Source organism: Lepidothrix coronata, unplaced genomic scaffold (genome assembly GCF_001604755.1).
Source record: "Lepidothrix coronata isolate B3197 unplaced genomic scaffold, Lepidothrix_coronata-1.0 Scaffold180, whole genome shotgun sequence".
NCBI classification, from domain to species: domain Eukaryota; kingdom Metazoa; phylum Chordata; class Aves; order Passeriformes; family Pipridae; genus Lepidothrix; species Lepidothrix coronata.
This window is the reverse complement of record NW_016690360.1, coordinates 545,001-570,424: the sequence shown is the minus strand read 5'-3', so window position 1 is coordinate 570,424 and position 25,424 is coordinate 545,001. Positions and strand designations below refer to the sequence as shown.

General features: G+C 58.3%; 1 protein-coding gene across 1 annotated transcript in view; it reads left to right on the top strand.

Moving 5' to 3' along the window:
* Positions 1-6,944: 6,944 nt before the first annotated feature.
* NKAIN1 (Na+/K+ transporting ATPase interacting 1) overlaps positions 6,945-25,424 on the top strand; it is a 30,037-nt gene continuing 11,557 nt past the window's right edge. The window contains exon 1 of the mRNA XM_017830512.1: positions 6,945-7,089. Coding sequence (XP_017686001.1) covers positions 7,036-7,089 — 54 coding nt within the window. The 5' untranslated portion in view covers positions 6,945-7,035. The remainder of the gene's footprint in view (positions 7,090-25,424) is intronic.

Here is a 25,424-nt window from a genome sequence, read left to right as displayed (position 1 = left end):
GTGCCCTCCTGGCTGCTCTGGGGAAGGGTTGGACCATGTGCCGATGTCCCAGACCCTGGCAGAGCTGGAAGTTGGGTTGGGGAAAGCATCTGCCTGCTCCCAGGGGCTGGAACACACCTAGGGGGGCTGGAACTCACCATGGGGGGCTGGAACCCTCCTGAGGGGAGCTGGAACTCACCATGGGGGGATAGAACCCTCCGGGGGGGGCTGGAACTCACCATGGGGGGGCTGGAACCCTCTGGGGGGGCTGGAACTCACCATGGGGGGGCTGGAACCCTCTGGGGGGGCTGGAACTCACCATGGGGGGGCTGGAACCCTCTGGGGGGGCTGGAACTCACCATGGGGGGGCTGGAACCCTCTGGGGGGGCTGGAACTCACCATGGGGGGCTGGAAACCCCCTGAGAACCATGGAAGGCTGGAATGCACCATGAGGGGCTGGCACCCACTGTGGGGGCACTGGCACCCGCCCTGGGGGGCTGCAATACACTGTTGGGGGCTGCAACCCAGCATGGGGGGCTGGAACCCACTGGGGGGATCTGGAACCCAATGGAGTGGTCTGGAGCCCACTGAGGGGGGCTGGAACCAGCCATGGGGCCATGGGAGACTGGAATACACCATGGGGGGCTGGAAACCACCTTGGGGCCATGGGAGGCTGGAATACACCATGAGGGGACTGGAATACACCATGAGGGGACTGGAATACACCATGAGGGGACTGGCACCCGCTGTGGGGGGCTGGAACCTGCCATGGGGGCACTGGCACCCATTATGGGGGCCTGGAAACCCACTGGGGGGGATGGAACCCACCTTGGGGGGGCTGGAATTCACCTGGGGGGCTGGAATACACCATGAGGGGTCTGGCACCCTCTGTGGGGGCCTGGAACCCACTGTGGTGGGCTGGGACCCTCCATGGAGGGCTGGGATTCACTGTGGGGGCTGGAAACCACTGTGGGGGGGCTGGAACCCATCTTGGGAGGCTGGAACCTGCCATGGGGGGCTGGCACAGACCTTGAGGGGACTGACACCCACCATGGGGGCCTGGAAACCACTGCAGGACGAGCTGGAACACACCATGCCCCCATCCTCAGGGGCTGGAACCCACCGGGGGGAGCTGGAATACATCGGGGGGGGGACTGGCACCCACTGGGGAGGGCTGGAATACACTGTGGGGGGACTGGCACCCATCCTGAGAGGCTGGAACCCACTGGGGGGGGTACTGACACCCACCATCAGGGGCTGGAACTTGCCATGGGGGACTGGAACCAATTGTGGGGGCTGGACCCCACCTTGAGGGGGTTGGAACCCACCTTTAGAAGGCTGGAACTCACCATGGGGGGCTGGAACACGCTGTTCCCCCCCCCATTTCCAGCTGCACCCAGGGGGGCACAGGCCCCCCTTGGCTCCCACCCCACGCCAGCCCTGGGCCATGGCAGCAGCAAAGCGTTACAGGGTTCTTCTGAGCACAGAGAAAATCGTTCCCTTAAACAGGTTTATTGCTCCAAGGGAGGTATCTGCTTGAGAGGTTTCCACTGGAAATTAAATCTTTCCCGGGATCCGGATGAACAGCCCCCGTTCCGGAGAGCTGAGCTGGCTGGGGGGGTTCTGGCTGCTTCCCAGACTTCAGAAGGCACTGGGCAGCTGGCAGGGACCCCAACATGGCCCTGTGGGGCTGTGCCCATCCCAATCCCAGTCCTTGACCCTTTGGCAATGCCAGCATCCGCAGGCAATCCCAGATGGAAAAGGTGGCAGTGCCCGGAGCCCCTGGGCACAGTGGGATGGATCCAGCACTGGGTGCTGGTAACCCCATACTGGGATCAGTGGGGACATCCTGGGAGGTCCCAAGCCCTGCCACCCCTTTCCCAGTCCCTCCCTGTCCTTCCTCCAGCACTTTCCCGCTTTTCCCCACTTCCTCCACCCTTTCCCAGCGCTGCTCCAAGGCACCTCATGAATTTGGAGTTACAATAAGCAAGTGATAATTTCTCGAAAGAATGGAAAACAATTATTTGCTCTGTTGGGGAATAGATGATATTTAGTCTCCATTTAATGGAAAACTAATTAAATTACATGAGCAAGTGAATAGGAATTTTTTGTTAATTATGAATTTTGCGAGCTACAAAGGCGAAATGATGATGGATCCTGTGATGTGCTGAGCTCCTCACCAGCACAGAGATAAGATGACAGCAGAGAAGGAGCGGTGTGAATGCATTTTAATTCCTCCATCGATTCACTCGCAGCCAACTGAACCTGATCCATTAGCAGGGATTCATGGAGCTGACATTGACTGGCAGCTGGCGGCTAATTATGTTAAAATCGGGGAAAGGTTGGTTAAATAAACATGGGTTTCTTCCTGGAGTGCCTGGGGGGAGTCATGGGATCACAGAATCACACAGTGCTGGGGTTGGAAGGGACCTTAAAGCTCATCTTGTCCAGCCCCTGCCACGGGCAGGGACACCTTCCACTATCCCAGGTTGCTCCAACCTGGCCTTGGACACTTCCAGGGGGTTCAGTTCCAAGTCACTTCAGTTTGGTTGGTTCCTGTGGTGGCCCTTCCCCACCCCTGGGTGCAGGATGTGCTGTGTGGGTGGCACGAGGTGGCCCTTTGTAGGTGGCACGAGGTGGCCCTCGGGGCTCTGAGTCCCTGGGCTTGGGGGCTGTTCCCAGGAAAAGCAGGCAGGGGTTGGGCTCAAGGCCAGGGGTGCAGGGGGTGGGTGAGGGGGGGTGTCGAGCACCCCCAGCATGAGACCCATGCCCAGGTTTGGGGTCCCCATCACAGAGAGCGTCCCTGACCCTGGGGATGGAGCATCCCTGGTCCCAGGGCTGGGACATCCCTGGACCCGGGGCTGGAGCATCCTTGACCCCAAGCTGGGCTGATCCTGATCCCAGAGCTGGAGCATCCCTGGACCCAGGGCTGGGGCATCCCTGGACCCGAGGATGGAGCATCCTTGACCCCAGTTCCAGGGCACCTGGAGCACCTGACCCCAGGAACTGGAACATTCCTGACCCCAAGTTGGAGCATCCCTTACCCCAGGGCCAGAACATCCTTTACCCCAGGGATGGAGCATTCTTGACTATAGTTCCAGGATATTTGTGACCCCAGGGATGGAGCATTCCTGACCCCAGTTCCAGGATATTTGTGACCCCAGGGATGGAGCATTCCTGACCCCAGTTCCAGGGTATTTGTGACCCCAGGGATGGAGCATTCCTGACCCCAGTTCCAGGGTATTTGTGACCCCAGGGATGGAGCATTCCTGACCCCAGTTCCAGGGTATTTGTGACCCCAGGGATGGAGCATTCCTGACCCCAGTTCCAGGGTATTTGTGACCCCAGGGATGGAGCATTCCTAACCATAGTTCCAGGGTATTTGTGACCCCAGGGATGGGGCATTCCTGACCCCAAGCTGGACTGATCCTGACCCCAGGGCTAGAACATCCCTGGACCTGGGACTGGGCCATCCCTGGACCCAGACCTGGAGCACCCCTGGTCCTGGGACTGGGATGTCCCTGTCCTGAGGCTGCTCCCTCCCACCCCAGCCCAGAGGAGCCGTGTCCATCCCACCACCCGCCCCACCAGAGGAGGGGGGGCTGAGCCTCAGGACCCCCTCCCTGCCACTCATTAATTAGGGCCTAATTAGCATGAACCCCAGAGCCCTTCCTCCCTGGAGCTCCAGAGGTGTGTGTGTCCTGGCTCTCCATCCCAAATGCAGCCTCTGGAGGGATTTAACCTGCTCTGAGCACAAACCCCATTTCCCTCCCCCTCATTAAGGGAAATTACCCAACTGACTTAATTACCCTCGGCCTGTGTCAGTGATTTGCACGTGTTCACCTCACACACTGGAATAAACATCTATTCCCAGGGATAGATGGGGACCCTTGGATGATTTCTTTCCCAATAAACATGCCAAAAATCCTCATTTTGCCCTGTTGTGGTGCCATCAGTTAGTGCTTCAGTGGGTGAAAAATGATCTCCAGGCCCCTGACTTTGCCTCCACAGCATCTCCTGTGGCCTCTCCCAGGGACATCCCTGAGCATGAATTGGGGACAAATTTGACCCCTAAATTCCCATTCTGAGTCACCACCAGGCCTGGACAACTGATCAGCCCAGCAGAAAGAAAATAACCCCAAGGGCCAGGAGGAAAAGAGGGGGAGAAACCCCACTCCTACACCAGGGCTGGGGGCTGCCAATCTGGGTGGGTCCACCAGGGCTTTTTATTAACCCAAAACCTCATTTTCCCCCTAATTTTGCCATTTTAAGGCAGCAAACAGCACCCCCAGCCAGCAGCTTTGCTCCTCCTTCCCCCCACCTACAAATAGCTCCCTGTTGGCTGCACTGGGATTGTTGCTGAGGCTCTTCCTGGGAGCCAGGGGCTGGATTTTGGCTCCAATTGGAAATCCTGAACAATTCCAGTGATGGATACACGTGCCTGGAGTCCCAGTGTCCTGGAAGGGGCCCAGCTCCCTGTGGCACATCCCTGCCTTCAGCTGAGGAAGAGGAGCAAAAGCTGCTGCTGCTGGGATTTCTTTCATCTCCAGATTTTTTTTTTTTTAGGGAAAAAAATTAAAATAATAAAACCAATCAAAACAACAACCCGTGTGTTAGTTTTCTTGACCCAAAACCAGACTTTTTGGGGGTAAAAACACCAGTTTGGTGATAAAAAGCCATTTCCACGTGTTCTCTTTATACCCCTGGCAGGGAGATCTCTCTCTGGCATAAGGATTCAGGTGGGTTTTTTAAACAAAACACCCTGTTTTGGTGGAAGGAAGCCCCTCATGGCTCCCTCCCACCCTCCCACTGAATTACATGACCCTGACTTAATTTCATCCTAATATTTCCTCTATAATTTTGGTCATCAAGGGTTTTCTTGCACAAAACCCCAAAACTTGGGGGGGTGGGTGTCTGAATTGGCAAAGGACAAAATGTTGGGCTCATTTCCCACCCTCTCACAGATGAAATCGTCTCCTCACCTCTCAGGGAAGCACCAGGATGTGCTTTATTGACCTTTTTTTTAATCTAAAATTGATTCCCCGCAAAACTCCACGTGGCTGAGAGCCAGAAGGGATCTCAGCCCCATCAAAGGGGGGGTTTATGGTTTTCCATGAGGACATTTTGCCCTTCTCTGGGGTTTTTTGGGGCTGAAGGGAGGGCTGAGCGGGTTTGCCCGGCCGTGGCCAAGGAGATGCTCTGGAGTGGTTGGGTCCTTGTCTTTGTTTGGTCTGTGGGGTGAAACCCATCCATCTGCTCCAGGATCGTGCTGGAATCCCAGAAGGGCCCACGAGCTGCATCCTGGAGGTGGGTCTGTACCTGGATAACCCTCACGAGCCCGGGACACCTCTCCCCGTGGGATGAGGGTGATGGGAGCTCTCTGAGGCGAAGGCCTGGAGATGGTGGAGCCAGGAGGACTGAGGGGAATGGAGTCAGCCCACAGTGGGGATGTTCCAGGTGCGCCAGGTCCACAGGTGGGATCCTTGGCAGCCTCCACAGTGAGGTGTGGGACTACCCAGGGCTGGTGGAGGTCACTGAACTAGACCAGTGTGGAGAAAACACAGGTTCCCCTACTTCAAACATCCAGTTTGGGTCCAGCTCCTGCTCCCAGGACTCTGGTTCAGAGCATCCCCTGGGGAACCCACTGCATTTTTGAATGGGTTTTGAATCCACAGAAGCCAAGCTTATTCTGTAAAGCCCCATCCTTCAGCCACATGTGAGCCTCCTAAAATGCTCCTGGGAGCACAGAACAGCCAGCAGGGAGAGAAATCCCCACCCCAGAGGGTGAAGGAAAAGCTCCAGGTGTGGGGGGTGCTGCAGGCTGGTCCCAGCAGTGGGATGTGTGGGCTGGCTGGGCCCTGGGAGGCTCAGATGGGCTTGTACCACGCACACAAATGCATCTGTGCAGCAGCATCCCTCAGATCCCTTGCTCTGACACCTAAGGCTGCGTGGGGCTGGTTTCGGAGATGCTTCCTTATAAACATCAGAGTGGATTAAGAATTTACGGAAATCAAAAGCAGCGAACTGTTCCCAAGCCCTCCTGCCGGGCGGCATTTCAGCCAGAGGTTTCTAAAGCGGCGGTCCCGGTGATTCCTCGCACTCCGCCGTGTCCCCGAAGGTGCGCTGGGAAACCAGAACAAAGGCGAGCGGGGTGGGCGGCGGTGAGGGGCCGTGTCAGCCCTGCCTGCACCCACCGCAGCCCCGGCACCGCGGGCTGGGCGCTCGCAGCCCCGGCCAGCGCTCGCCCCCGGCCCCTGAGCGCTGCCGAGGGGAGCGGGGCTCCGCGGGAGGAGCCGGGGGGCTCCCGGCGGGCTCGGCCATCTGTCCTCCCCGCAAGCCCAGCTGCTGCCCCGGCACGGCCACCCCAGGGGAGGCGGCGGGGTCCCGGTGCCGCAGGGCAGGGGGGATGCGGGGGGGCGCGGGGGGGGACAGCACCTCCCAGCCCTTCGCCAGCGCCTCACCCAGCCCCTCACCCGGCTTCGGAGGGGGGAGGGAAAAAAAATAAAATAATAAAAAAATCTCCCACCATAAAGACAAGCGCTGAGGGACGAGGATAAAGATAGGACAAAGATAAAGAGAAGGATGAGGCTGAGGCCGGGCGGGAGCCGCACCGCCCGCGCCCCCGGAGGCCTCCAAGGGCTCGCGTTGGCTCGGCGTGCCCGGCCCCCCCGAGCCCCGCCCGGCCGCGCCGCCCGCCTTGTTCCGGCCCTGCCGCCCGGCCCCGCCCGCCCGGGGCTGTGCGGGAGACAATAGCGGAGCGGGCGGCTCCGCGCCGGGCCGGGCCGGGGATGCGCGGCCAGCGCTGCGCGGCCCCGCGGCCCCCGCGCCGCCCCAGCGCGCTGTAGCGGGGCGGGGGGCGGAGGGAGAGGAACGAGAAGGGGGGCGATGCCCCGCGCCGAGCGCAGCCCGCCGCGGTGCTGAGCCGGCGGGGCTGGGGAGCAGCAGGACATGGTGCTGGAGCCTCCCCGGTCGCTTCCCGGGTGAGGAGCCGGAGCGCGGCGGCGGCGGCGGGGAGAGGCCACGGCGAGGGAGCCCCGAGGATCCGGCTGGGGAGCCATGGGGAGATGCAACGGGCGGTGCACGCTGGTGGGATTCTGCTGCCTGCAGCTGGTAAGGCTCATCGGCATGCCGGGGGTGCTTTGTGCGAGAGGCTGCTCCCCTGTCACCGCTCCCCGCGCCGCCTCGGCGGTGACCTTGCGTTGGGACCGGCTCGGGGATGCTTCACCGTCACCCCCCCCCCAAAAAAAAAAAACCACACAAAAGAAAAAATGCTAATCAAAAAGATAGGAAATGCCACCCTCGTGCCCTGCCCCAGCGCTGGCCGGGGAGATGGATGGGCACCCGCTCCCGGCGCTGTCAGCGCCCGGGGTTGCGTCTCCGGCAGGTGTGAGCTTTGTTCCCAACTGCAATCTCTTCACTCCGAGTTCGCTCCCGCCGGCGGTTTCCCATCCTGGTGGACTCCCGAGGATGTTTCTTGGGGTGCCGCTCCCCCGAGTCGGGGCAAGAGGGAAACTTGGAGCCGCTGCCAGCACTTTGGAAACTCTCCCGCTTCCGAGCGGGACCCACCTGCCCGCGGCGGGGGGACACCGGGATGCGGGGGGCGAGGAGAAAGGAAAGGTTTAATTTTAATGGGATTGCCGGTCTTCGTGGCGATTCAGCGCTGCACTTGCCGCCGCCCGTGAATCAATCTTCATCAGGCTCTACCACAGGAGCGGGCGAAGGGAGCGCGGGGGGGATTCGGGGGGTTTCTGCTCAAACCAGCGCCGACGATGTTGCGATTAATTATCCCGGCGGGGCGGTTCGTTAATGTACAATCAGCATCCTCCAAGTTGCCCCCGCGGCCGTGCCGGGGGCTCCTCACGGCGAGGAGAAAGGGGGAAGGGGGATTGCTGAGATCTGGGGCGTCAGCCCGTGGTGTCCCCGGGCTCGGGGGGTGCTGGGTGGATGGAGGCAGCGATGGAAACGGTCTCCGGAGCCGCTCTGGAGGTGATGGTGTCATCCTGCTGACGGGCACTTTCTTCCCGCCGTCGCTCCTGTTCATTCCTCATCCTTGGGAAGGCAGCGAGCGGGGAGGGGTCCCCACTTCTAGGTGGAGGGGGGACACCGGGTGTTTCTGGGGGGATGAGGAAGCTTTGAGGCTAAGACTCAACCCCGGGTGGCTCATCCCCGGGCTGAAGTCCCGCCATTCCCAGTGGGAATGGCCTCCGTGTCCCCAGCTGTCCCTTCCGTTCGCTCTGTAAAGTCTCGCTTTGCGTTTCGCTCACCTTCCCCCTCCTTCAGGATAAATCCAGCGGGTGTTTCTCGGCCGTGCAGGAGTTTCCTGGCTCTCGGTCACTTTCCTTTTCACAGCTCGGCTCCTAAACATGTTTGTTGGCATTTATTCCCTCAGATATCCCAGATCTGGGAGATTTTAATCCATTTATTTTAGGGGAAGGCTGAATTGTTGCAAGCTCCTGGGCTGGGAAAGCAGCTCCTGCTCACACCCAGAAAAACTTGATGCTGTTAATTGGGGTCAGGCTGTGCCCTCCCCCCTCCCCCCCTGTGTCCTGGTGCTGTTGGCATCCCTAAAGGCTCAGCTCCAAGACTGTCCCTTAGCAGTGACCTTCCCACCCCACACTCAGCTCATCCCCTCTCACCCTGCAGGGTGATCTCCCAAGCCCCTTCCTGGCTCTGGAGGCAGCACCTTCCATCCCATCAGGCCCCCACTCCCAGCACCTCCTGCCTTGGCAGTGGCACCTCCTGCCCTGCCACTGAAGGCTCTGGGTGCCTGTGCTGAGCCAGCCCCAGGCTGGTGGAGGTGACAGTGCCACCAAGGTGTCCCCTGGGGTGACCAAGGCCACTCTTTATCTCCAAGGTGGCACAGCCAGGGTGCACAGACCAGGCAGTGCCAAGGCTGTGAGGGAACAATGAGGAGCAGAGACGTCACCTGCCCCCATCCCTGCTCCCCTTCTCTGCTTCAGCCATTCTGTGCCACCCCCAACACAGGGATGGCACCGTGGGGCTCGTGTCCCCCCATCCAGGTGGCCCTGATACCTGTCCTGGGTCCTTTGTTCTACAGCTGTGGACAACTGTGCTCCCAGTGTGCCCAGCTGCAGGGGCTGGGGCTGTACTGGTGTGTGCTGGAGCTGCCTGGGGAGCTGTGCCCAGTTGCTGCAGGGGCAGCTCAGTTAAACCTCCTTGTCTTGTCAAACCTCCCTGGCCATCCTGGGCCTCAGTGTCCCTTACATGAGCAGTGTGGGGGACATTCAACCCTCCTGGGGCAATGCCACCACCTCCAGCTGGTCCTCACTGCCTGGCCACCTTCCCACAGGCACCTTCCCATGGCACCCCGTGTGTCACCATCACCCCAGGGGCACCTTCCACGTCCCTGCTGGTTTCCCCAATATCTGTCCCCTGGTCCCTTGTCCCCCCTGGTCACGGGAATGCTCATGGTGGCTCCACGGCTGGGGGTGCTGCTGGCACCCCCTGGGCACACAGTCCCTGGTCTGGAGGGGCCCTGCAGAGCCTTGCCCACTCCACCCCACACCTAAACCAGTTTGGGAAATTGGTTTTCGGGCCATGACACCACAGGGAGCCGGGGCAGCCATTTTGAAGCATCCAAACCCCCTCCGAGCTCCTTCACCGCTCCCGAGGCGATGCTGAAGGTGCTGGGTGACTCTGCTCCTGGGGACAGGAAACACCTGCCAGATTTTGCCTCCATTTATGTTTTTTTCCCCTGAAAAAACCCACTTGCCAGGCACCTACCACCCCTGGGAGGGGCCATCAGCAGGTGTTCAGGATAACGAGTTGGGATGGAATCCAAACCCCTGGCTTTTGCTGGTCTTTCCCACCATCTGGGGGAGCCTGTGATGCCTGTTGTTGTCAGGAGGATTTACCCTTAATTTCTGTGAAGTGAGAGCTGCTGAGGTGGTTGGATGGAACAGGAACCTGAGGTGATCCCACCCCGTCTGGCACTGACAGCACGGGCACCGGGAGCCTCGAGCCACAGCACTTGGTAACTCGGGATCCTAACGGTGCTGGGTGTAGGCTGGGCCAGCTGTGGTGCTACAGGGAGGTGTTCCAGCCTCAGAGGCTGTTGGGATATTGGGATACGGACTGCTGGGAGCTGAGCTCAGGCTGGATGTGTCCAGCTGCTGTCATGTGTCCCTGGGCCATCCCGCTTCTCACTCGAGCTGGCTCCTTCTCCACCCCAAAGTGGTGACCCCACTGCCTCCCCCTGTGGGGTGGGGGTGGGATCCAGCTCAGCCCCAGAGCTGGGTGGGCTCAGGGGCTGCTCAGAGCTCCCACCTCTGGCTGGCACAGCTCGGCATCACTCCCAGCCGGGGCTTCATTTCCTTCTTTGTTTCTCCCTTCTCCCTCAAAAGGCTGGGAAAGCAGAGCTGGGTTGGCACCTCCCGCCTGGCTGAGCCTCTGGGGCTGTGGGGCGTGCTGTGGAGTGCCATGCCGTGCCACTGCCATCCCTGCTCCCGCAGCCTCCTGGGGTTGGGGTGCAGGAGAAGGGCTGTGGGTCCATCCCATCCCTCTGCCCAGGCCTTGGCTTTCACACAGGGCACCAAGAGCCTCTGGGATGTGCCCCCATCCCCGAGCCTGGAGAAGGAGATAACGGGCTCAGCTTAATGAGGGCTGGGGGAAGGGAGAGGGTGGTTCATCCCCTGCATCCCTCAGCCACCCACCAGCCGTGGGTGACTCCCCTTCCCCAGCGGGATCCCACTGCACCCTGGGGGCTCCCAGCCCTCCCGTCCCCTCCTGTCCCCAGCACCCCTCCTGCCCCGATTCCTCTGGTTTTGGCCATCAAGGAGGGCACCAGTGAGAGTCATCCACCGGCATCTTTTGTCCTCACCGGGTTCCCACCGTGCCACATCCTCGGCGCGGGGATGGCACGAGGGCAGCGGGGCCGGAGCTGCCCCCGCCGCCTTCCCCCTCCCTGGGAAGGGGGAAAAAGGAGCCCGGGCTGAACTCGGGGATGGAGGTTTTCAATTACACAATTAAATGCACAATTAGGTGTAATTACCAGCGCTCAGAAGGTGCGACTGTTCATAATGGGCTTGTAATCTACTGCCGCCACTGTTTGTACTGCTCGGCTCCCGCTCCCTAATGATTACGGAGAGCTTTCCCATTTGCATGGTTGCCATGGAAATGGGGGGCTGGCAGAGCCCCTCGCTTCCCCGAGCCCCCCGGCTCCCCCTCAGCCCGTCTCCGTGGGGTGGGACACGGTGGGTGCAGCGGTGCCCCAGCACCAGGGGATGCTGCAGGGCGGTGGGCGCTGGCCTGGAGAGACGGGGATGCTCCAGGGATGGGCAGCACGAGGATCCATGGACAGCTCCGGGGTGGGAACTGCGTGTTAAGAGGCAGGAAAAACCCCAACCCACCCTGTCACCTCTGCGGGTGAGCACCCCAAAACCCACAGGAGGGTGTGGGTGGCCGTGGAGAAGCATCACCCCGGCGAGACCTCCATGTGGATGAGCATCCTGTGGCACGTCCCCCATCCAGGCAGAGCCATAAAGGTTTATTGAGGAGTGTTTGGGAAGGCAGAGCCTCCCAGCTCGCAATTAAAACCGCGATTAAAGTGCCGTACATCTAAATTTGCAGGACCAGCCAGTGTGCCCCCGAGAGGATTAATGAGGCCGCTTGAAGAGCTCCCTAAATCATTCATGCCAGTTTGCAACAGAGCTGGGAGAGAGGGGGACTGGAAAATAAATGTTTTGCAGGGCTGGGTTGTAGAGAAAATAAAGGGGATGAGCATGAAAACAGCCTGGCCTGCCACTGAAGCTGTGAGAGCCCGGGAAGGAAAGGTTGATGTGATCAGCAAAGCCTAAAGCAGGTTGGCTGATGGATATCTGGGGAAATGAGTCTTGTCCAAGCCAGACCTGGGTCTTGTTCCTTCTTGAGCTCTCAGGTTTGGCTGCTGGTAGGGACTGAGCTGTCCTGGCAGTGTTTGGAGGCCGATAAGCAATTTGATTTAATCCCAGGTGGCTTCTGTTAGGAGAAGAATTAGCTCTATAAAAAATCAATGCTGCTCATTTCAGGAATAGACAGAAAGGAGGAAAGGAATAAAATCCTCGCTGGAGACAATGTGGGGATGGTGGTGAGCAGTACCTGGCACAGGGGAGGCAGGGACAGGCCCCCTGCCATCCTGTGGGGCAGCTGGGCTTCCCATTCCAAAATCCATTGCCAAGCCATTGGGAGAGGACTGGGAAGAGGAATCTGAAGTTGGAAGATATGGAAACAGCCTCTTGAGAAGCTCAATCTCTGTGGCTGATCTGAGGGAAGATCATGGAATGGTTTGGGTTGGAAGGGACCTTAAAGCCCATCCAGTCCCACCCCTGCCATGGGCAGGGACACCTTCCACCAGCCCAGGTTGCTCCAACCTGGCCTTGGACACTTCCAGGGATCCAGGGGCAGCCACAGCTTCTCTGGACAACCTGTGCCAGGGCCTCATCACCCTCACAGGGAAGGATTTCTCCCCAATATCCAAACTAAATTTCTCCTTTTTTATTTTGAAACCACCTCCCTTGAAGACGGGAAAGTGGAAGAGACTCCTGGCACCAACAATCCTTAATGCAGGAGAAATAAGGCAAAGAGAGTGGTTGTGGGGGGGGAAAGTGGCTTTTATCCCTAAAGGTGGTTAACCACGGCCAGAAATTCCCTCTGGGTGTGGTGGCCTTTCCCTGCTGCCTGTGACCAGCACCTGCCCTGGGCTTGATGCCACCTTGAGAGCCAGGGGACAGCAGGGCCATCCCCACACGGTGGCAGTGGCAGAGGCTGGGAGGTCCCCAGGGCTGTGCATCCCAGTGAACTGGTTGGTTTTGCTGGTGGGTCAGTGAACACCTTGGCCACACTCCCCATGGTGTTGTTTGCTCCCAGGCTCAGAGCCCAAGGGTTGCTCTCCCTGCCCGGAGGCCCCAGTGGCTCCCACCACTTTTCCCCTCTGCAGTGGAGCTGTTGGTTCCTCTCTCCACAGTTACTCCAGTGAGAAATCACAGGGAGAGCCTGGAGGGGCTGAATAATTGAGCAGGGAGAAAGATCTGGGCTCAACCACCTCAAAACCTGTCATGGAGAAACTCAATTCCTGACAGGATTGATCCCACATCCCTCTCCGGGACTTGGGCCTGGGGTGCTGCCAGCCCTGCACCCACCCTGCTGCACCCACGGGGTGGGCTGTGGCTGTTGGGAGGATGCTGGGAATGGATTCCAGGATACCACATCCTCACAGCCTTGTGCTGATGCTCCAGGGCTGGAAAAGGGCTTTATATCCCTTTATATCCCTTTATATCCCACAGCCCTGGAGCATCAGCCCTGGGAACAGGGTCCCGCTGGCATCACAGGGCTGGAGAGCCCTTGGGATGCTCCAGCCACTGCCTGGGGATGTCATATCCTTCTGGAAAGGGGAGAAGATGAGCAGGAACACACAGCAGGGATGGAAGACCCACAAATCCCTCACGTGTCCCAACAGCCCCTCCAGCAGCGGCCACGAGATGCAGGTTGTTGTGTATCCATGGTGAGTGGGCAGCTTCCAACCCCTCATCCCGACCCTCCAGGCTTTGTTCCCATCCCTCATCCTCCCTGGATGCTCTGGGATGTCCTTGCCCCCATCCCAGCCAGGACCTGGGGGCAGCTTGGCTGGAAGTGACAGAATGTTGTGGGTTGAACGGGGTGAAAACATCCTTCCCAAACACCAGGGGATGCTTGGGGCAGTAGAGGGGCTCAGGATGGCCCCCTTGGCACTGGTTTTTTTCCTTTCCCTCCATTTGAAAGCAGCTATTTGTTTCAATTTTCAAAGTGTGTACGTAATGGGCTGGGAAACTTGAAAGGCAGAGTTGGCAGGGAGCAGACCCAGCCGTGTTTAAACAGGACATCAAACCCCCAGAGGTTTATTAATAAGATTAATAACAGCTCCCATGTGCTGGGCTGGGGGATTTCACCCCCCCTTTGGGTTTCTCTCTGCGGCAGAAGGAGATTTGGGGGAGAAAAAAAATCAGTTGCCCAAATGCTGCTTTGTCTCTGCCCCCAGATGGGAGCAGAGGGGCTGGATGTACCCCCAGATGGGAGCAGAGGGGCTGGATGTGCCCCCCAGATGGGAGCAGAGGGGCTGGATGTGCCCCCAGATGGGAGCAGAGGGGCTGGATGTGCCCCCAGATGGGAGCAGAGGGGCTGGATGTGCCCCCCAGATGGTAGCAGAGGGGCAGGATGTGCCCCCAGACGGGAGCAGAAGAGCAGGATGTGCCCCCCAGCCATCCCCCATCCCAATGGGGTCCCACAGGGGCATGTTTTGCCTTATTATTTAATAGGGATTTTTCCAGCTGCTTGTCCCTGGCAGGAGGTGCCAGGAGGAACCCCTGTGCAGGGATGGTTCCCCCTTCCCCATCGGGCAGCTGGGAGCCCACAGGGAGCCTGGGGGCTTGGGGTGAGTGTTCAGGGGGCTCAGCATGTCCCTGGTAGTGCTGGGGGTGATGCCCTAAAAGCCAGAAAATATGTATAATATAGATTTTAAGGGGGGTTAGGAAGGGGGGGATGCAGGAGGGCTGGATTTGGGGGCACATCCTCCAGCTGCCCAAAACCAGGGAGCAAACACAAGTGTCTGGGGGGCCTGTGCTGAATCCAGCTGTGTCCCCTCAAAGCCAGTGAGACCCCCAAGCTGACCCTAACCCTAACCCTTTCCCACCATAGTTGTGTGTCCTGGGAACACTGGGAATGTGGCACCAGGGATGCAGAGGAGGTGGAGCAGAGAGGAAGAAAAGTCTCTTCTCCTGGCTCTCTTGGCGGGGAAGAAAAGTCTGAAACCTTTGGTAGATGGGCTTGGAGAAACCAAAGGGCTGGGAATGGCCTGGCTCTGTCCCAGTCTGGGGCTCAGGGGTTGCAGGGAGCCTTGGGGATGTCACTGGGATGGGATGGTGCCTCTCTCCTCTGGGCACCCCTGTGCCATCCCACAGGGACACCCAGGCACAGAGCCCCGGCTGGGAAACGTCCCAGGGAAGAGAAGGAAGCTCAGGGTGGGAGCAGAGGGTGGGAGTGGGAGATGCTCCAGTTGGAGTGGAGCTGGGTCATCCTGGAGGGTGCTCAGGGTGATCCTGGAGGGTGCTCAGGGTGATCCTGGAGGGTGCTCAGGGTGATCCTGGAGGGTGCTCAGGGAGTGGAGGGTGCTTGAGGTGAGCGGGGAGGATGGTGGGGATGGGAACAGAGGACACTCAGGGTCAGAGTGGAGGATGCTTGGGGTCAGAGTGGAGTGTTTGGGTGAGCAGGGAGGATGGTTGGGGTGGGAACAGAGGTGAAAGTGGAGGATGCTCAGGGTCAGAGTGAAGGGTGCTCCGGGTGAGCGTGGAGGATGCCTGGAGTGGGAGTGGAGGATGCCTGGGATGCTGAGGTTAATGGGAGCCCCTGGGAAAACCTGTCTGTGCTCCAGTTCTGTGCAGGAACAGCTCAGATTAATGGGGGGCCTCAGCCAGAGCCTGGCAATGTCACACCGAGAGTCCTTGTCCCTTCCCCTGGGCTCTCCCCTGTCACATCCCCCTCCTCCTCAGCCTCACCGGCCCCCAGGAGCAGTGGAAGGCCGGGCAGTGTGGGGATGGCCGTGCCTTGAGCCGTGTCCCCCAGCCCTGGGACGGGGCTCAGGACACACCCTGGGGATGCAGCAGCTTTGCACGAACCCTTTGCCGGCTCAGAATTGTATTTTCTCTACTTTTCCCTCCCCTGTCTTGGCTCAGGAACCGGCCCTGTCTCCCTTACCTGCCCCGGGGACCCACCGTCTCCATCTGTGCCTGGGGCACCCCTCAGCCCCTGGCCCCTGCTGGCCCCTCCTCTGCTGCCACTTCCAGCCCCTCCCCGGCCGGTTGCCAATTCCCCTCCCAGTTCCCCTTGGCAGCTGCCGGGAATCTCGGTGGAAACCATCCTTCCATCCTTCCCTGGCCCTTTTCTGGAGCATCTGCCGCTGTTTTCCCTCGGCTCGGGGAGGGGGGACACAGCAAGAGCCCTGTGATGGGCACAGGGGTGGCACAGGGCTGTGTGGGGACCCCTGGTATGGTCACAGGGCAGTTTGGGGGGTCTGAGGGTCCTGTTTGCCCCCCAGGGTGGGGGTTGGCACAGGGTTTTGCTGGAGGGTGGCACGTGTGTCTCAGTGCTGGCATCCCCCTGGCATGGCAGTGTGGCCACAGGGAGGGCTGTGGGCAGCCCTGTGGTTGAGATACCAAGGCCAGGCTTTTTTGGGATATCCTGGGGATGATGTTTTGTGGCTGGGACCAGGTGTGGAGCTCTTGGGGAGTGGGGCTGGGAATGGTCTGGCTCTGCCTCAGTGACTGACCCAGTTTGAGGCTCAGGGGCTGCAGGGAGCCTTGGTGGTGTCACTGGAATGGTACCTCTCTCCTCTGGGCACCCCTGTGCCATCCCACAGGGACACCCAGGCACAGAGCCCCGGCTGGGAAACGTCCCAGGGAAGAGGAGGAAGCTCAGGGTGGGAGCAGAGAGTGCTTGGGGTGGGAGTGGGAGATGCTCCAGTTGGAGTGGAGGGTGCTGGGTCGTCCTCAAGGATGCCCAGTGGGAATCAGGGGTGCTTGGGGTGATCCTGGAGGGTGCTCAGGGAGTGGAGCTCAGGGTTGGGGTCCCTGTGCCCAGCCCAGCTGTGCCCCGACCCCTCTGGCTCTGCCCTGGGCACGGTCACACCCCCCCACACTCTGCTCCAGGGATATCCCCCCATTTCCCCTGGGAGGGACAGGGAGCAGAGTCTGGAAGGACGGGGAATTATCACAGGATCAGAGCTGAGACCTGTTTGATTTCCTCCTGGGAATTCACGTCAGGTCTGGGACTCGGTGGCTCTGAGGATTCCGTGTGGCAGCAGCAGCAGCCCGGCACTGCTGTGACCCACTCCATGAACACCAACCTGTTAGTACAAGTTGTATTTATATAGTTTTACTCTTCCCCCCCCCCTGAACTCAGTAGTTGTGGGTGAGGGCCTGTGGAGGGGGCAGGACCCCCATCTCTTTCAGTGTGGGGCCAAGGACATCCCTGTCCCATCCCTGTCCCATCTCTGTCCTCCCATCCCTGTCCCATCCCTGTCCCATACCTGTCCCATCCCTCTCCCATCCCTCTCCCATCCCTGTCCCATCCCTGTCCCATCCCTCTCCCATCTCTGTCACATCTCTGTCCTCCCATCCCTGTCCCATCCCTCTCCCATCCCTCTCCCATCCCTCTCCCATCCCTCTCCCATCCCTGTCCCATCTCTGTCCTCTCATCCCTCTCCCATCCCTGTCCCATCCCTGTCCCATCCCTGTCCCATCCCTGTCCCATCCCTCTCCCATCCCTGTCCCATCCCTGTCCCATCCCTGTCCCACCTCCAGGGCCACCAACCCTCACTGGGCTGCATCCCACCTGGATTTCAGGCAGCCCCTCCCAGGGCTGCTGCCCCCTAAGCCCATCCTGGGTCTGATCCTGGGGCCAGCAGGGGTGCTGGCAGTGCTGGAAAATTTGGGGTGTCTGCCTGGGGCTCTGGTGGGTGTCAGGGGGTGTCTTTAGGGACACCCTCATGCATTTTGGGTTGGTTTACACCCCATCAGGTGCAGATTCACCCCATCATACCGTGAGCACTCTCACCACACCATCCAGGAGGTGGGGGCACCCCAGGGGGGGTTGGGATTTCCACTTCAAAATTTAGGGGGAAGACTCAGTCCAGCAGCACCCACGGCCTGGACACAGGACTGATGCTCCCACCACCCTTTGGGGCTCCCCCATGGGTCCCTAAATTGGAAATGAGGCTCTGGGTCTCTCCCCATGTCCCCCTGCCCCATCCTCTCCTCCATGGGGGGGATGCTGACCCCACTAATGACCCTGACCCCGTTAACGACCCCGTCCCCTGACTCTCAGCAGCCCCAGGCCCTAATTATTTTTAATCCAGCCCCCCTAGGAAGGAGCTGAGTGGTGTCTGGGTCGGGGTCCCGTGGGGAGGTGGCACTTCCCAGACAAAGCAAACCCAGGGCTAACAAAGGGCCTTGAATTATACATGGGGAGTGGGCTCGGCAATTAGCGCTGCCCTCGTTAGCGGGTCCGGGCGGGGTTGGTCTCCCCCACCCTGCAGGGAGGGGAGGGAGCAGGGGGTCAAGGGGACGACCCCACAGCCCCATTTCCCATGGTTTGGGGCCCACAGGGGACCCCAGGAGGTGGTGGGAGCATCATTCCTGTGTCCACATCACCTTCCACCCCAGGAGACCCCCAGTGCCGTGTCCGTGGGCGCTGCTGGGTTGGGTTTTCCCCAAATATTTTGATGTGGAAATCCTCATCCCCCCCCTGTGGGTGCATCCATAGGGGGGATGGCGTGGGGCAGCTGGGAAAGCCATCCCATGTGGTTAAAATGGGATGGTGGAAAAAGCGGGAAAAAACAGGTTTTGCGGGAAAAATCCCACGTGGTTACGGTGGAAAAAATATCAGGTTTTGGAGGAAAAATCCCAGTTTCCCTGCAGTGGGGCTGGCCCTGATGGCAGTGGGATGGGCTCTCATCCCTGTTGGGTTAGGGGGCTGTGCCAGGCAGGTTTTGCTGCAGGGTTTGGGATGTTTGGGGTGCTCAGCCGTGACGTTGTCACCCATCCCAACATCCCGGGGTCACGGAGCAGGGACGGATCCACCCCCACCCAACAAAGGGGCTGGAAAATCCCAACCCCTAAAACCCCTCCTGGAGGCAGAGGGGATAAAGGGAGGATGCAGTAATTAATGAAAGCAATTTTTCTGGCTGTTTAAGGAGCCCCTAATGAGCTCCTGGCCCCGGCAGCTGCCGATCCCTGTGGTTCAGAACCCGCCGGAGGCCATGGCACACACGGCTCGGGATCAACGGGGTCAGTGGGAAAGGGAGAGTTGGGATCAAAGCAAAGGAATAGTCGGGATCAAGAGCAGAGGGATCAACAGCAGAGGGGTCACTGGGATCAACAGAGAAGGGATCAGTGGGATCAACAGGCAAAGGAATAGTCAGGATCAACAGCAAAGTGATGGTTGGCATCAACAGCAAAGGGATCATTGGGATCAACAGTAAAGGGATTGCTGGGATCAACAGAAAAGAGAGAGTCAAGATAATAGCAAAGGGATCCTTGGGATCGAGAGGCAAAGGAAAAGTCAGGAATCAACAGCAAAGGGATGGTTGGGGTCAACAGCAAAGGGATGGTTGGGATCAACACAAAAGAGATAGTTGGGATCAACAGCAAAAGAGTCACTGTGACCAGCAGTAAAGGGATCATAAGAATCAACAAAGGGGTTGTTGGGATTGTTGGGATCAACAGTAAATGGGTAGTTGGGATCAATAGCAAAGGGATAGTCAAGATCAACAGCAAATTGATCACTGGGATCAACAGCAAAGGGATCCTCGGGATTGAGAGCAAAGGGATCCTCGGGATTGACAGCAAAGGGATCCTTGGGATCAACAGCAAAGGAATCATTGGGATTGACAGCAAATGGATACTTGGGATCAACAGAAAAAGGATTGTGAGGATCAACAGCAAAGGGTAGTTGGGATCAACAGCTAAGGGATCGTAGGGATCAGCAGCAGTGAGGGACACATCCAGCCAGGAGGAGACCCCTGAACCCTCCAGATTCCATCATTCAGTGGGAAAATAAGAACAAGCCCCCAGTTCCGTAGGAACTCCTGGCCCACGGGGGTGGGAGCAGGCAGTGGGAAGCAATGCCGGTCACCGGGAGTCGTGGGTGCCTGTGGATTGTGGAATTACCCCGAGGAGAGGGAAACCCACTGGGGTTATCTTCCAAATCCCTTTTGTGCTGCCAGCCACCTCCTCCCCGGGCAGCTGAACCTCCTAAACCTGCGTCTCAGCGTGGTTTTATCCTTCATTTTAAGCCTAAAAAACCCGGATAAACTCTGGAAGAAGCACCCACACCGTCACCCACGGGGGACCACCTCCAGATGTCCCCTTCATCCCTCCAGCACGCAGGAGCAACCCTTCCTCCTCCTCCTCCTCCTCCTCAACAGCTCCTACCCTCCCGTAAAAATCAATATTTTGGGAGGCACGGCGCTGTTTCGCCTCCCCACCGGCTGCCGCCGGCTGCTCCTTTCGCGGCGACTCCGCTCCCGGGGATTATTTTTGCTCCCCGGCTCATTAACGGGGTTGTTACCAGGCAGATTTCCTCACCCGATTTTCTCCTTCCCAGCCCGCGGGCCGTGGGAGGAGGGAATGCCGGTTTCCATAGCGATGCGCTTGGCTTTAATCAGTGTTTCTTCCCTGGGAGAATTGATTACGGGAAAGTGTCACTAAATAAGTCAGTAAATTGGACTTTTTATATACATATATATATATATATATTCATTTTTTTTCCCTCCCCTCTATCGGATTATATTAACGGTGTCTTTGAGATTTGGGGAAAATTACCTCCTGCTCTTCACAGATGTGGGGATAAAGGACTGAACCGGGAAAATTAGCATGGAAATTGCCTGAGGCTTAATCCCTGTCCACAGGGCTCAGCCACCCCAGGCTGGGGGTGATCCAGGATCCATCCTGGCCCCTCCTGGTGTGCTTTTGGAAATTTTTTGGCGACCAGGTTGTCCTGCTCCTCTGCTTTCCAGTTGCTCAAAGCTGCTTTCCCCAGCTCCCCGTCCGTGGCTGGTCCTGGCCTTTGTCTGTGTTTGATCCCCAAAATTTGTTATTTAGGGGGTCAGATTCCTGGGTCTCTCCTGGTTTCCCATCTCATTCACTCTACCTGTGCACTCGCCAAGGTTTAATCCCAAAATTCCCAAATTTAAGCCCCAAATCCCCCATTTTTAAGCCTCAAATCCCCCAAATTTAAGCCTCAAATCCCCCAAATTTAAGCCCAAGATTTCCCAAATTTAAGCCTTGCCTCACTCCCAGACTGGCTTGGAGCAGGATCAGTCCCCCTTCCATGTGCCCAAGACCTCCCAGATCTCAACTGAAGGTCTGTCAGATTTAAGCCCAAGATCTCCCAAATTTAAGCTCCAAATCCTCCAGATCTAAGACCGAGATCCCCAAATTCAAGCCTCCAAACCCCCAGATTTAGGCACAAACTCTCCCAAATCTAAGACAAAGATCCCAAAATTCAAGCCTTGGCTGCCCCAGACCTAAGCCAAAGATCCCCAAAATTTAAGCCCAAGACCTCCTACATTTAAGCCCAAGTTTTCCCAGATCTGGGCCCACGATCTCCCAGGTTCAAACCCACATTCCCCCACATTAAATCCACAAACTCCCAGATTTAAGCCCAAGATCTCCCAAATTTAAGCCAAAGATCCCCCGGATTTAAGCACCAGATTCCCCAGATTTAAGCCCAAGCTTTTCCAGATTGAAGCTCCCAAACTGGCCTGGATCCAGCCCCCTCCATGTGCTGCTGCTCCATCCCTCCCTCATCCCGTGGCTGGGAGGACGAGGGGTGGGTGGGCACCCTGTGGGAGGTGGGAATGTCCCTTTGTCACTGTGTCCCACGAGCTGCCCTCTGGGTCAGGGATGAGGCTCCCCTTGGAAGCTCCAGACTCCCAGGAGAACCCCCAAGCAATTCCCCATCCCCTTGGGAGGGTTTTTTAAAGGATTTTTGCTCCATTTCAGTTAATTCTTCCCCTCCCAGTGTCCGTGTGTTAACAGGCTCTGCTGGGATGAGGAGCTGTGGCTCGTGGGCCCCCTGGATCAATCCTGGTTTTCTTTATCCAGCTGTTGGTTTGGAGGGGGGTGTCCCAGGGGATGGTTGGGATGGGCTGGAGGCGGCAAGTGCCTCGTGGGTTCAGGGATCCAGTGCTGGAGCAGGAAAGGGGTTTGTTTGCTGTGGGGTGGGATGGACGGGATGGGATTGAGGGTTATGATGGATGGGGTGGGTTGGGATGGATGGGATGCACAGGATGGATGAAATGGGATGAGATTGAGGGTTATGATGGATGGGATGGGATAGGATGAATGGGATGCATAGGATGGATGAAATGGGATGGGATGGGATTGAGGGTTATGATGGATGGGGTGGGTTGGGATGGATGGGATGCACAGGATGGATGAAATGGGATGAGATGAGATTGAGGGATATGATGGATGAGGTGAGATAGGGTGGATTGAATGCATGGGATGAATATGTTGGATGGAATGGGATTGATGGATGGGATGGATGGAATGTGTGAATGGGATTGGGATGGGATTGAATACATAGGAGGGATGGGATGGATAAAATAGATGGAATGGGATAGGATGGATGGATGGATGGATGGGTTTGGAGCAGCTCCCAACCCAGTGTCCTCAAGGCACAGCCTTTCTCCAGGGCTGGAGCTTCTGCTCTTACCCCATCCCTTGTGCCTCAGTTTCCCTGTTGGACCTGCTCCCATGGAGCTGCTTGCCCTGACCAGGAGAGCAAATGCTCCTGGCATGGTGCTGAGCAGGAATCAGCCCATTTTCCAGGAAAACTGAGGCCCAGGAGTGCGGGATCAGCCCCTCAGCCGTCACTGGTGACCTCAACCTTGCTGGAACACTGTGTCCCATTGTGGTCACAGCCCCATGACTCAGCTTCCCCTCCCTGGCAGGTCCCTCCTCAGGCACCTCAGCTGTTCCTGGAGCACATTCCCATCCCAGGGACACTCCTGGCACCCCCTCACCCCATCCCACCAGTGCCACCACCCTGTGTCCTCCCCCCCGAGGTGCCCCAAGGTCACGGCAAGGTCAGGCCGGGGGGATGCAGAGCAGGGGATTAACAGGCTCATCCCAGCTGCCTTCTCCGGCAATTCCCAAGGGGATGGAGCAATTCCCCGCCGGAAAACACAGCCTGTTGTGCAGGATTGCATTGCTCCAGAGGCAGCCTCGGATGGGCAGGCAGGGAATTGAGCTCCTTCGATTGCCTCGGCTCTCCCTGGGCATGGAAAAGTTTCCTGGCTGGGAGGCAAGAGGAAGGAAAGAGTCTCACGGCAGCATTTACAGGCCGGTGCAGAGAAGAGCTGGGATGTTGCAGGAAAGCCCAGTAGGTGCAATATTGTTTCAGAGTCAAGTAGGTGTAATATTGTATCAGTGATACATCAGTTAAACCGGCCTGTTCCCGGGGAATTTGTGATGTTTTTGGGGAAAAAAAGTGCTGTCAAAATTCCTGGGGGTCCTTCCTGGGACATCAGAGCTGTCGGGAGACAAATCCACCCAAACCCCACATTTTGGGGAGCTGGCAGGGTTCAGGGCTTAGTTTTAGTCAGGTAAATCAGGAGGAGCACCCTCCTGAGGCAGGAATCATCAGGAGGGGCTGGTGGAACATCCCTTTCCATGTGGGAACAAACACAGCTCCAGGTTTTGGGAAGCTCCCAGCACTTGGGAAGGTTTTGTGCCTCAGTTTCCCTCCCCTGTGGCAGAGCCTGAACTGGAGTGGCTGGGTTCAGTCTGCTGCATTTAGGGGATTATATTATATTGTTATTGTCATTATTATTATTATTATTATTATTATTATTATTATTGTTTTGTTACTGCCATTAGACACCCCAAGGCTGCACTTCCCGCCCTCCTTGATGGAACTCCCAGGGACAGATGGAGCCAGCAGCACAGATCTGGGAGCAGGGCTTGGAGGGGATCCATCCCTATGGGTCTCCTGGGGGCCCAGGGGGTGGGAAGCACCCAGGGGTGCAGCCCATGGAGCAGTTTTCCAGCAGGTACAGGGGTGCAGTGTCTAGACAAGCACATCCAGCCAGGGCTGCGTTCCCATGGCAACGCTGCCAGATGCAGGGGAATTAAATAAATAACTGGGAATGAGGGGGGAAATAAAAGAGGCAGGAGGAAGGAAAGCCATCAGATGGGTGCTGGGAAGCTGTGGTGAGGGACCCACACCCCCCAGATCTGTGCCTGTGCCCCCCACAGTCACACCCGGAGATCTGGGCTGTTCCAGCCGTGTCTGGGAGGCTCCTACATCTGAGGGGTAAAAAAGGGGCAGCACAGAGGCCCCAAAAACTGTGGCATGCACAGGGGGTTGCACCAGCTGGGGGAGGACCCGATTTGTGCCTCTCTCACCCCACTTTTTGCTCACAGTTTGAACTGGAGTTCAGTCCTGGGGCATTTTCCCAAGCAGGGGCTGCATCCTGCTCACCCCACCCAGCACCGGGAGCAGCTGAGGCTCCGGCGCCTTTAATTTCTTTTCCTCCGTGATTTTATGAAGGTTTTTGCAGTCGGAAGTAGGTCAAGAACTTGTTTCCAAGTCATTAGATAGAGTCCCTGGGTTCACAGCGGTGTTTGCACCTTCTTAATAGTCAATCTCTCTCTCTGCTCATTTAAATCGCAGCCGACTCCCCTCCGCGGGGCTGGAGCTGCGGGATGGAGGTGCCTCCAACGGCTCCCGGGGCTGCCCACGGGCAGGAGAAGGCGCTGGCAGAGCCAAAATCAGCCAAACTGCCTCAAAAGGAGAGGTTCTGGGGGTGGGGGAAGGTGAGCCTGCAAGAGCCTCAGGGTGGGGATGTCCCCGGGGCTGGGGCACGATGTGGCCGGAGCCTCGTGTGCTCCATCCGCTGCAGGGACACCCAGAACATCCCTTATGGATCCTGGATCCTGCCGGCAGCCAGATCCCGCCCTGCAGCTCTGCTCAGGGGTGTTTTCTCCCTGAACCCCAACGTTTTTTCGGCCAAAACTCCTCGAAAACGAGCGTTTCTGCCCCAAAACCCCCGGGAGGCACTCGGCGGCTCTCGCAGCGTCTTTGGCCGCAGGACACGGGGAATAAAGACCCCAAATCTCTTCGAGAAGCAGCGAAATGAAAAGCTAAATCCCTGGCGAGCCTCGGGCATATGGTGAGCGGGAGGAAATCACCCAGCGCGGGATAATGACCCGGCAGGGGGTCAGGGCCCGGCCCGCAGGGGAAGGGCAGGGGCTGAGCTCAGCCCGACGCGCAGATGCTGCTGCGGGGATGGAAAGCAGCGGGGAACTGGGAGGGAACTGGGAGCATCATCCAGCCTTCTGCCTGCTCCACCATCCTGCCCACCATCACCAAAATGCAGGTGGATGTCAGGGCTTTGCAGTTTTAGGGAGGGTGTTTTCTGCAGGGAAGATCCTTTTTTTTTTTTTTTTCCCGGGATGGAACCTCTCTTCCGTCTATTTTTTTCCCCTTTCTGGGAAAAAAAAAAACCAAAAAGGGGAATATCTCCTGCTCTGTGGTGTGGTGAAGGGCCTTGGAGAGGTGATGGCCAGGTTTGCTCCTGCCTGCAAATGTCAGAGCCGCGTCCTGGGGAGTTACAGGTTCAGCGGTGGGGAAAAAAGATCCCCTAAAAATCCCCTTTCCCCCATTCCCCGTCGCCAGGGGAGATTCTGGCACCTGGGGCAGGGCACTGTCCAGTACCAGCACAGATGGGGCATGAAGAGACTGAGAGCAGCTCTGCCAAGAAGTTGGGGGTTGGTGGATGAAAACCTGGACATGCCCTGGCCATGGGCTCTGACAGCCCAGAAAACCCCCTGCCCTGGGCTGATCCCCCAGCGTGGGCAGCAGGGAGGGGGGGATTCTGCCCCTCTGCCCCCTCAGGTGAGACCCCCCTG